Raw genomic sequence first — 12,556 nt, 5'->3', positions numbered from 1 at the left:
TTATTCCTTCCTGCCTCACTGCACTCTTCCTGACTTCMTCTGCTGACCCTCAGCCAGTACCCTTTCCTCTCTCCTATCCTCCCCTTCACGCCTGTCCCTTGCAAAACTCAATTTTTTTCTACTTGTCCTTCCTTCCTTGCCATTCRCTCCCACCCTTGCTGTCAGGCAGTCCACTTCTCTCTCCCCTCAAAATGTCCTGACATATAAACAAGTTAAAAATCAGAGATGTGTGTAATGGCTTGTTCACCCTGGTGTCACAAAATACATGCACATAATTTTTTCCCTACACTGTCCTTCTCACTAGTTTCCCTGCTACACTTTTGKTTTTTGTCTTACTGTATCTTGCCTTCCTTGTAGACAGTCTCAACTTATTTTMTGGATGTTACCAAACTTTCCAGCAAGGAGTGAACGTGCATTACTGTTAACTACACTATGGAAAGATCACAGCCAACCCAAGGTTTAAGACAACAACAAAGCAACATCTAGCCTTTTTTAGGGTAGTTGATATACCCCATTCTCTGATGATGAACCTTTGAACCTAGACTGCCAGTGCTCTGCTCTCTCACACCTAAAGACCTTCTAGACAACAGCATGGTTTTCTAGTGACACACAAAGCCACAATTTCTGAATTAATGTTGCACACCATCCTCATCTGTGGGGTATCAGACAACTCTCTGTTTGAATGGGTGGAAAGGAGGAATCTTTTCTTAGTCACACAAAATGGCTCCGTAAAAGGTTTGGTCATCGTTTCTTCAAACACACATAGGCTGGTCAAGTCAGCTGAAAGCAGCCTAAATAGTTTCCAAATAGACACCTATAATGCATTAAACATATCCACAGATGACAAACCTCTTTCTTGAAAAGTGTTTAAACAGTACAGTCTAGGGTTGAGCTGGGCTCCCTTGGTCATATAAGGAAAGAAAAATATCCACAGACAGCACACACAAAGACAACTACAAATTTTGTTTTGAAGGGACTGATCAACAGTTAGTTCTGCAGAGGTATTACTTACCAACTATTTACTCTTGCTTTTTGAATTAACATGGGATATTTAAGGCTTACTACATCATTACTTTTTCCATATACTGCATCACTTTAAATCTAGTAACACAAATTGTCACCCACTGTACACTAGCTGCCTTCACTACTTGTTTCTAATAAGCATTACATTCCACTGTTTTTATTTTATAACASGAAGAGAGTAAACACTATGTACTTTTTAAACTTTTTTTGGGGGGGAGACATTTTCTCTTATTTCACTATGGTGTTAACTTTTGGAAATCCAACTTTCTKCCCCTATTTTTTTCCAATGAAGTGTTATAAAAATAAAATTTTAATTTCATATATTCTATATGAATAGGTTTTGTTATGCATTTTGGGTTCCCCYCTCATATCACTACTAAAATGTAGGTACTAACACCCACAAGTGATACAGTCTAATCATCTATGGGATTCACACTTCAATTTTTCWCATCCGCACAATGTTTCAGACTGGCAACCAGACAAGAAATATGAATTAATACTAAGACCATAAACTGCACTGTGCCACTTTTAAAGTGCTCAGACGAAGCCAGGCATTTTCTGTGGTGCATGTTCTAACAAAGTGAATCACTGACTACTGAATCAAATTAATAGCACTAAATTGCACCACACTACACAGAAAAAGTTTGCAACTTGAGAACACTGCAAAATCCTAACCTGGTAAGTTATTTTAAAGAGGAAAAAATAACAACCAGAAATAGAATATTCATCCTGTGCAAGTACTGTCTTCAACTATTCCCTGATTTTCTTCTGCATGAGGATTTCTKCATAGAATACATGCCACACTTTCCTTATTATATATGGATCCATACATTTTGCCATACCGCTCTCTACAGGAAAATTAACATAGGKAACTTTACATGAGATGTGTTTCATAAAAGTTCCTGCAATTAAAATCACAGTGAAAAGTCACTTTCCATGTTACAAACAGTAGGCAGCGAAGTGCCACTAAATTTTAGCAGCATTATTTTACAACCGCAAAGTTTTCTTACAGTCACAAGGTAAGGTACCAACTGGTAAAGATAATCTCCTAAGAAAAGATCACCATTTAAAGGAGGTAAAAGATCACCATTTAAAGGAGGTAAAATTTAAACTAGTCTTCAACCTCTTGAACAGCCCATCAGGACTGAAATAGCCAGTACTGCCTCTACCCCACTGCGCTACCACTGAGCAGACAGAAATTAGATTTCACTGACGTTGTAGATACTACATTTCTGGAAAGAAAAAATARAGATCAATACATTATCTGAAAACTGGGGTTTGAAAAATATATCTACACCATTAATTGAGCAAAAGAGTTGCAACAAAAGCAAAAAGATAAAACTCCCCTTGCCATCCCAAGGGTATTACTTTTCTTTCTGTTTAATCTTAAAAAGAGTAAAAAAAAAAATGCTCCCAATGTTAGGAAAATAAAAGCCCTGCAAAGGATTTCTACAAGCACTGAAATGCGTATTTACAAGGACCAAGGTCTTTCAGTATGATCTTTCTCCCTAGTCACTGAGATATTTATAATAATCTCACCATTTTGTGCAAAATCAGCGTATGTAAACAAAATTACACTATGCTTAACTACCAACACACAAAGGTTCTCCAACCTCACCATAAGCTTCATTACAACATACACACACACATTCCTCTCACCCACCACCAAGTTCTCCGAGTGTCTGTGCTCTATTTCACTTGGCCTTAAAAACTGGCAGATGTAAGTCAGCTCAGCTAATTAATTAAAACCTACATTTCCCTAGAACCTAGCTTGCTTCACTAATGATGCCAAGGCAAACATTTCTGTTGGCTTCCTCAAAAGTCCACAATTGTTCTTATATGGACATAGCTTAAAAAGTCAGAAAGAGATAAATTCAATGTTACTGGAAACTATTCCCAATCCAAAATTTCCATTACAAGGAAGCCACTATGAATTTCACAGTTTTAATTCCAGATGCAGTGTTATTCAGGTCTTCTTATATGAATTTCAAGAACATAGCTGACAACTCTGATTTTACAGATAACAACATGGTCCTCTGGTAATATCTTCATAGAAAAAAACATATTTAGCTTTTAAGTCTATGGTATGTGCATTCAAAGCTTGTTCATTTAAGAGTATACTCAGGACCTAGCAAGGACTGCTGCACATCATTTGCTCCATTCACTAGGAACTGCTTCATTTTCCCTCATCTTTAGAAAGGAAACATATCTCAGGAGACAGTGCTCTGCACCTCAAAGACAAAACATTGGAGATAAAATGCATGCCATGATTCTGCAGAAGCTTTAAACCTACCTGTCTTCAAGTACACATTTAACAMAAGTTTAAGTTCTTTCCAAGATCAGGGTGCTGAATGTCACAGAGATGGACTTACGAAAAGCTGAAAGTCAGATTAGACACTAGACTCTTCCACATTTATAGATTAAGTTAATGTTAAATAGATGACTTTCACATTATCATCAAATTCCCTAGGTTCCATACCACTATTTTAGCAYAAAATTCTCACTTTTTGATTAAGACTTGTAGAAATTTCTCASCTGCAAACAGTTTATTTTCCTTGTCAGCTTGTAACTGCATAGAGCCACACACACACATACACACACACACACAAAACAAAAACAACCTTGAAAGKCATAGGCCATATAAATACTATAGGAAGACCAAGAAACTTCAGTCCTTTCCGCCTACTAGGAGACAGCTTTATATTACTGACAACATTCTCCTGGCAGTCTTCTGTTCAAGCTTGGACTCTACACTTTCAACTCAGTGACTGATTGATTGCTATTGCTGCATTATAGCAGAAGAATAATGTAGTCCAAAGTCAAAGTAAAACATCGTAGGTCACAGTCAAACCTGTAAACTGTACCTGGGAATCAATGTAAGCAGAAGCCAGGCCGAACGACATCCACATACAAACTACTGCTTCATTTTGGACTCATAAAAATCTCTGAAAATTCAAGTGCAGCTGTATGCAAGTACATAGTCCAGCACAGATACAAGTGATACCAGGAATGGAAGATCTAYTGTAGCCCCTTCTGAAGGCTTGCTGACACACTGAGGTTAAGATAAAGTTTAACAACTGCAAATTGCATTTAACAGGTGACCAGTCTAGCAGTTATCAAAAAGAAATATCACACTGAAGCTTTATTTAAATGGAGGAAGCCTCAGAAGAGAAAGACAGCAAGTATATATTAGGAGTGAATATCTGGGCACCTGGGAGGCATAGAAAGTATACCCACTAACTTAACTCCCTGRTTTAGCACATACTACCCCTCTTTGCACAGATGCACTTCACAAGGAAGTGACACCATCTGCATGAAACTATCTGAAGAAAATGAGAATTCGTATAGATTGCCTTTTCATGGAAGACCCCTGGCACGCTGACTTCAGCGTTTTAACTTCACTCAGTGCTCTTACTGAAKAACCTGTAAGGCTCAATCACAGACCACGGTATCACTGCAAGGAGGACTGCGTAAGGAAGAAGATACGTAAGTTCAAAAGCAGTCTGCTGGATATAAAAATCAACAAAACCTCCAGGAACAGAACAACCAGTAGCACCAATTCATTGCTGCAGACTAGTACATGTGGAACTTCATTTTATAAGACAAACTTGTCGAGAAACAAGAACTCAAAGTTTTATCTCATGATAGAATGATTTCTTTCTAAGTTATTATATGCTATTTCAGATAACTTATACAGAAACAAATCTGTCCTTTAGCCTTACRGAAGGCAGAAGAATAGAACATTTTTAATATAATATCATTATTGAGCAACCCTATTTCATCCTTGCTAGCTACACTATTTAATCTGGGCTGTGAACTCTCAGAAGCAACCACCATCCTTTACTCCGTTGTCCAGACAAGCAGGGTTTTGATTATGGCATCAAATATGWTAATTTAATGCTTAATTATGAAAAGGATTTCATAGTTAAAATGGCAGCTCAGCAACACAACAGTAGATAACCTGATGTTTCCAGTTTTAATATAAAAATCAACTATTTGATCAACCAAGTAAATATCTCTGCGAAGAGATACGCAAATCTTCTTAAAAGTATCTTTTAGTTTAAAAAAAAACCCTGTGATATAACTATGTATAAGAAAAAAWTTTCAGATATGGACAACAGAAAAAAGAAAGAACACATGGAAGCCAATCATGGATTCTGAYTGTTTAAAAATGTTCAAATTGCTGCAATTAAGTTAATTATTGCACACTAGCAAGTGACCACAGTCTCCTTAGTTGTAACAACATAGCTAAAAGCAACCTTTGGATCTGTCATACTGTCTTCAAACAGGCAATTAAAGTGAAAAATGAGAGTGTGCCTAACTTTCCAGTACCATCTATTATATAATAAATAACACAACATACAAACAAAAACAGGACAGAAGTTCTCAACCCAAACACTTCATCAACTTAGTCATGTCTTCATTTGTTTACATCAAAATATACTTCTGTGCTACTCTTGTGGTCCTTCTTACCAACAGTTTACTGCCTTAAGAAGTATTTTTCCTTGCCAGAAATTAAGAGAACTTTCCACTCCTCTGTCTCCAAAATAATTGGTGTTACCCGTAGTTAGATGGTATTGAACATGCTGGAACCCTCCTCAGACCCACGGCATACACTGAACAGTGAGTCCTGCCTCCCCTTGACCGAAGTGAAGGTACCTCACCCCCCCGACTATAATCCATTTCCCATACACCCTTTCCTCCAAAAACCCACCCTAAACTCCAGCAGCAACTACGTAAGAACTGTGTATGGGTACAACCAGAATTCTGTAAGAGAATATTACTACCCGCCGTATTACAGCATCCTCATAATATTCTCAGTAGCTCACGTCTCAGATTTTAAGAACTAATGCCATAAATCAGGTACTTAATTTCTTTTCAAATGGAACGTAATTGCTAGTAACTAGCTGCAGAGCTACAAATGTCAGAAAGGCATCTCATGATCTGTTAGATGAAGTGAACTGCAAGCACATTTCATGTGCTATGATGCTTTTCCACTTATTAATTACTTTTTATTTGAAACATAATTATTGCTGCAACCAAATGCAATAAATTAATGGTTTTCCTAATGTGTAAAATATTCATTAATCAAATCAACAGGAGATCAGCACAGTGTTGGAAAGGTCCCTTAGAGAAGGGAAAGAAAATGAGTCTGCTGGTACTTTTACTTTTTAATGATGAGATGTATTTCATTCTTAAGCATTTGAAATGTTAACATCTTGCTTGTAACTTCTAAGTGCAAATATACTTAATGAAGCTCAAAATATAGAAAAAWTAGAACGCCATTTTCACTAAATTTCCCAACATTTAATTCAAGTCAAATAATCTCATGAGGTGCCGCTGAAGAGTGTTAAAATAAGAGCTCCATTCTCACTTTACAGTCAAATAAGCACACAGAACACAACACATTAGTATCAGCACTCTCTAAACTGATCACATTTCAATGATGAAATGAACATTTTTATTCATTTCTGTGCTGTAAGTTTCTTTTGTCTAAGAGTTTAAAAGCACACATACTGTAGAAAGGCACTCACCTTTAGCTGACCCAAATCTGAAGCTCCCCAACTTTTATCCAAAAACAAAAAAGTGTCCAAAATTTTAAGGTTATCGCTGTATTCTGAAATCATGATGAAACCAGCTTCTTGACCCACTAGGCTTCCCCTCCCTCCCTCAACATACATAACAGCATGATGGTCCTTTTAATCACTTCTGTGGGTCTCGACTACAAAACATACCCTCTGCACCAGTTGTAACAACACAGCTATGTTGGCAGAGCCCTCTAATGGGGATACAGCAAGAGTACATCAAAAGGGCTTGTGTTGACATAGTTGTATCGCCTCTCAGATGACACACTAGGCCAATRAAAACACTGTCAGTATAGCTGCGACCACCACAGGGGCAAACTGGTATGGGGATGTCTGTCAAGGCAAAGCATTTTTTACTCCCTGCACTGATGGACTGGAAAGAAAGGGGAAAATGGGGTTGCAGGGAGCTTTCCAAGGCAGACCTTGTCTTGGAAATGAATACGCTAACAGCTCAGACAACTTCCCCTATTCTCCATTTATCAAATTCATACTTTCCTCCACTTTCCAAGGTCATATATCATTGCCCATTATATTTGCTAGCTGACCAAGGCAAACAAAGAAACAAATCCACAACCCACATTGCAAAACAAAACAGAACAGACATTCATCCCGTATTCAGCGTTTTACCAAAACTATAAGGAAACAATTTTCATAGTTGGCAATAGATTAATTTAGGGTTCAGCTTAGTAGGGAGACCTGGACAAATCCATTAGTAGGTTTTGCCTTTTCTGAGCAAGACCAGGTAAGTAGTGGTAGAAGTGCAATTTNAAAAAAAAAAAAAAAAAAAAAAAAAAAAAAAAAAAAAAAAAAAAACACTACAAGAAGTCACTTTTTCAAATCACGCATGAAAGGTGAGCGCATACTTAAACCCATGTTCTAGGATAAACAGTTTTGCATAAAGCAGTTATTTCAAAACAGTTTTCCTATTAAAAAATGGAAAATTTATAGGTTTGTGTTTTTCCTTTTTATTATTATTGCTCAAATACTCAAACCCTTGTTCTAGTCTAGTTTTAATAATGAAAACCTGGCTAAACATTCCAAAATAAATAAAACCCAGTATTACTTTAAATAAAAGTTCAAAATATATACCTTGACAGTTCTGATGCTTGGGGGTTTTATTTCCCAAAGTAGTAATGATCTCCAGGAGTTAAAATAATATAATTATATCCCAACTCCATGGCCAGCTAAACCACAACTGAACTTTGGTGGCACATATTTCATCTGCAATGTCAAAAGATCTTCATTTTAGACTATCAACATAGCACTAAATTTTCAAATGTCATTTAAAACAGGCCACTTCTAATTTTGGTTTGAATCAGTAAAATGAACCACTAAAGGCAAGGCAGCTAGTATTTCATGAGTTAAACCTSTTCATCTTTACCAAAATCAAAACTGAAAGACTTTTACCAGAAGTTATTTCTTTTCTTTTGTGTTTTTTGTTTGGTTGGGGGTTTCTGTTTGCTTGTTTTTTCAAGTGAGGGTTGTATTAGAAGCAATTTTAATACATCCTTATCTTGTGACTCATTAAAGTTGCTATAGGAAGCTTATCTTCTGGGCTAGTGCTTTGCACAATCTTGCAGAAGGCTTGGATCGAGCTGCTGATCTTTATTTCCTTCTGACAGAAACCRGGAGAGTGCAGAAGCACACAATTTTTTGTAAGGAAGAGGGAAACGGTGTCATACCACAGCGAAACCTGTCGCCCGTTTCAAGATGGCTTAGCAACACTCCAAACAAGTCCCCTCTAAAAGAGGGGTTGTTGTACCAGTGCATTTCTGGCAAGTTATTCCTAATAGGCAAACAGTATTGCTGAAAATATTAGGTATACATTTGCACACACTATTGTGTGTGAACACAAAAAAATTTACTTGTCTGCAAATAAATATTTTTACATAGGTTTATTGTATATCTTCTATAACACCTTTTTAAAGTTCAATATTCCACCACCAAGATAATGCTGCCTGCTATGGAAGGGACCTTTCAGGTGCTGTAAACAGTCAGCCTCGAGCGCCATGACTATTTTGCTTGTCACTAACAGTGGAACAGATCATCTGTACCTGGAAAGGTACTTTTATACCTTTAAAATCTGTTCTTGAAAGGGCACTTGAAATGATACTCTCCTCTTGAGAACAAGTAAGGCGATACAGATTACTTCACGTACTAAAGTTACCGCTTCAGTTCCAATTAGCACCTCCAGCCGCGGACGGCCAAGCACGACAAACGGCTTGGTGCCTTCAGAGGAGAGAAACCCGGCCACCTCGGCGCAGCTCCCAGCGCGGGGTAGCATATGCCGCAGGGTAAAGACGGGCAGCCTGACCGCAGCCGGCTCCAGCGAGGGGCAGCCGCAGCCCCGCGGCCCGCCCGGACTCAACACCACTGCTCGGCTGCGGCGCGCTCCTCGCCCTGCTCACCAGGGCCGACGCTTGCAGAGAGGCGGCGTTTCCTTTCCCAGAGCATGCGGCCCCTGCTCCTTTTGGGGAGAAAGCTTCATGTTTTTAGMGTAACCAGACTGGCTTTTTGCTCGTCACCTAACAGAGTTTTCACACACTGACTCGCCTCAGTGTTTCATCGGCAGGGGTGAGGGGTAGCACAGAAGAGTAACTCACACTAAAAAAACTGTTTTTAAGGAAGTAGGAAAGGAAAACACCCTTCCTATAATGCCATCCTTAAAAGCACTAACAGCCAGGAATAACGACCACTCCTTGATACAGAGAAAGAAATGAAAACAAACATGTCTCTCTTACAAAGTCTTACTAGAAGACTGAAGARAAATTACACGTTCAGCTCCAGTTCTGAAGGGATGCGTCACTGCGAACGAACTGTTCATTAAGAAGATGAGAGCTGGTCTGAACCGAGTATAGAAATCCCTTTGCCAGCTCCGCACGCCGCTACGTTACGGGCACTAGCAGCGGGCCAGGAAACCAGGCAGCTGAGCGGCCAGGAAGCGAGGAGCCGGGATCGCCGCCCAAGCTCGGCGAAAGGCGGAAAGCCGCGGCAGTGACGCCACCGGCACCGGCGCCCCCGCGTTTCGGCGCGGGCGCGAAGGGCCATCGGGGCCGGCGGCGGCGACCCCGCCGCTTCCGCCGCCGCCGCGGGCGGTGCCGGGGCGACCCCTGGCGGCCGCGCGGGGCGAGGCAGCGCGGGGCGGCCCCGCAGCGCGGCGCGCCCGCCGCCATTTCCCTCCGCCGGCGGCCGTTAGGCCCGCGCGACGCGACGATCTCCGCAGCTGTATCGATCGGCCGGACCGCCGCGGCAGCCGGGGGGGGGAGCGGGGAGCGGAGCTGCGCCGCGCCGCTGGGCAGGCACCGCGTTAGAAACCAGCCGCTGCCAGGGGAGCGCAGAGGCGTCGGTCAGTGCACAGAGGGGACCGGAGGCGGCAGCGGGCGGCGGGCCCGAGGCCGCCTCTGCGAGCTGCGGCAGCCTGCCCGGCTGTGGCGCGGATCCACCCGACACGAGAGCAGCTCACGGCAGCGTCTGCCCCAGCGCGGCACCACAGCCACCCTGCAGTCGGAACGAGTAGTACTGCTCACTGCTTAAATACTCACAGTTCAACTCCTCTCTTTTCCCTAGCTGTTCTTCAGTCAATCCTTCGAAACAGAAGGCTATTAAGATACTTTTCATCTTGTAATAGCGCTAACAGAGAACTCAAATCAAACTACCAAGTCATGATGTCCTCAAAAGAGAAAACGGAAAGGAGGGGGAGACTTAATTTCTATTTTAAACTGGAAAGCCTAAGAAATGGTGACATGAAGTAGAAACTTAAGAAAATGGGTGAGCTTAATAAATAAGTTTTAAGGCTGAGGCTCATTCTTAAACATTACATTTGTACTTTATTACCCCAACTAAAACCATACCGTTTTCAACAATTACAAATTTCCTAAAGCAAAGAAAAAGGAAATGTGGTAAGTTACAATTTCTTTGAAACTGTAATATTCATTTTGGCCCCACATAGAATATGAATATTGAATTGTTACTCAAATAGTCACACTAATGAATACTAAGTTAAATTACCGGATATATTAAAACATATTAACTCTATTTACAATTAAAACAACAGGAAGACTTCACGAAAGAAGCTGACAAAACATCACATTCATTTCCTTGGTTTCTGAAGTTTTTCCTGACATTCATGTAAGCTGATGTTCCTGTATTTCCTTACTGTTACCATATAATAGAAAATAACAAAAGGGTGCTAACTACAGTCAGTAGGTGAAAGCTGCACTCAAGATATGAAATAGTTTTATGTATATACTCAAGTTCAGAAAGATTTCTTATGAGGAAAAGTATTTTCTGCTTAGAAACATCTAAGATACTCAATCTAACTTAAGCACTAAAATGTCCAAAAATAAAATCCTATGTCATTTATGTTGGGGTAACATAAAGTTACATTATACAAAATATGAGGATGTCCTAACACACAGTAGAATTTCTCCTAGCACTGAATTCTGTCTGCAGAAAATCTGTTCACTCACTTTTAAACGTGAGTTCGCTATGTTGTATAATACTGATATCCTGTAAGATGGATTGCCTCATTCCTACCTCAATACAATTTCAAAAAGTAACRTTGTTTTGTTTCAAAATGCTTGTTAAATTTACTGTAATTAAAAATCTGCAGCTGTTTGAAAAATGGATTATTCAGAATTGCCAAAGTATCAGTGATACTAGCTCTGCCTTTTTTTTTAACTAATTAGAATCAAGAACTTCAACACACCGGTGGATGAGAAAGGGCATCAACAATGATAAAGACTCAAATAAAGTCTCTCAGAGTATGATATGTAGATATCTACACCTTTCCTTACAGCAGTGTATATCCCCAAGATGCACATTCCTCCAGATAATCTAGTTGCTAATTTCACATTTAATTGCTGAAAAAGATCAATTCATGAAGTGATAGTTTAGTATCTTCTAAATTCTGCTGATATCACTACCAAACAGCAATTAACTGCTAAAAGATTATAGCGATGCCCATTATTAGAGCAGTAAATCTCAATATTATTTTTATTCTGTACTCATCCTCCCCAATCAACAGCAGATTATGAGAGAAAGTGCATGCTATACATTAGTCAAAATTATTAAAATAAGGAATAAGCAAAACGCAATCACTTAGTAGGTAAAAGTGAGATAGAGATTCTCATGCTGCAATTTAAATTCTCACAAATCCAGTTCAATGTATATTCATACATGCTATTACTCCATTGGGATTACTTTTAAACAGAAATTTTGAAAATTCTCTGAAGTGCATTAAATGATTGGGCCCAAAAGGGTTACTAGTCTATAGAAAGACACATACAACTTCAAAAATAGTACTTCTTTCTCAAAATGTATTTCGGTAATAATCTTACATGTGTAATTGTATATATATTAGAAAAACAGTATCAACTTTCCAAATACATTACTACATATAATGGTAGATGACTTCCCCTTTGGAGTTYGTTTCTCCCTTCTCAAAAATAGCTTTAGAAGTTTAACCAAATGCTTTAAAACATTCCTACAGAATATTTAATTAAAAAAAGGTGAGACCTATTAAAAGGATACTTGTTCAGAGGAAGAATTGCTTGCTTTGCTGTTTCAAAACAAACTAATAGAAGAATCCAATTGGCAACAATACCTTTCTCCTAGTTCAGTTCAAGAGACACCTGTGTATCAGCTTCAGGACAATATAAGTGCATTCCTGCCCAGACTAACTCAAGGTATTTAACTAAGGTTGCTTTGAACTCTCTTTGTATTCAGGACTAGCAAGGAGTAAATAAGCATGGTATTTAGATTAGAAGAGAAACTAAGACCACCAGGGAGAATACTGTCTTCCCATCCCCCAAAGTTCCTTAAGCATCTTTCCTGCTCCTCCCAATAAGCCTTTTCTTACTTCTGGTTCTAAATCCATCTACTAAGGCTAAGTGAAAGACCTCCCTCTCCATTCAGTTCTATTTTAGTAGCTTTTAATATTAATTCCT

At 39.3% G+C, this 12,556-nt stretch overlaps 1 protein-coding gene across 1 annotated transcript in view; it reads right to left on the bottom strand.

The window, feature by feature from the left end:
- The window catches only part of JAZF1 (JAZF zinc finger 1), a 104,405-nt gene extending 95,786 nt beyond the window's left edge, over positions 1-8,619 (bottom strand). Inside the window, exons 1-2 of the mRNA XM_085307623.1 lie at positions 8,527-8,619; positions 6,558-6,588 (exon numbers count right to left, since the gene is read on the bottom strand). Of these exons, the coding sequence (XP_085163749.1) occupies positions 6,558-6,588; positions 8,527-8,619 (124 nt within the window). The remainder of the gene's footprint in view (positions 1-6,557; positions 6,589-8,526) is intronic.
- Between the last annotated feature and the right edge of the window lie 3,937 nt (positions 8,620-12,556).

The sequence above is a fragment of the Rhea americana genome, unplaced genomic scaffold, assembly GCF_003343005.1.
Source record: "Rhea americana isolate MKP2758 unplaced genomic scaffold, rheAme1 scaffold_26, whole genome shotgun sequence".
Taxonomy (NCBI): domain Eukaryota; kingdom Metazoa; phylum Chordata; class Aves; order Rheiformes; family Rheidae; genus Rhea; species Rhea americana.
The sequence above is the reverse complement of the archived record's forward strand: the minus strand, read 5'-3'. Positions and strand labels throughout refer to the sequence as shown.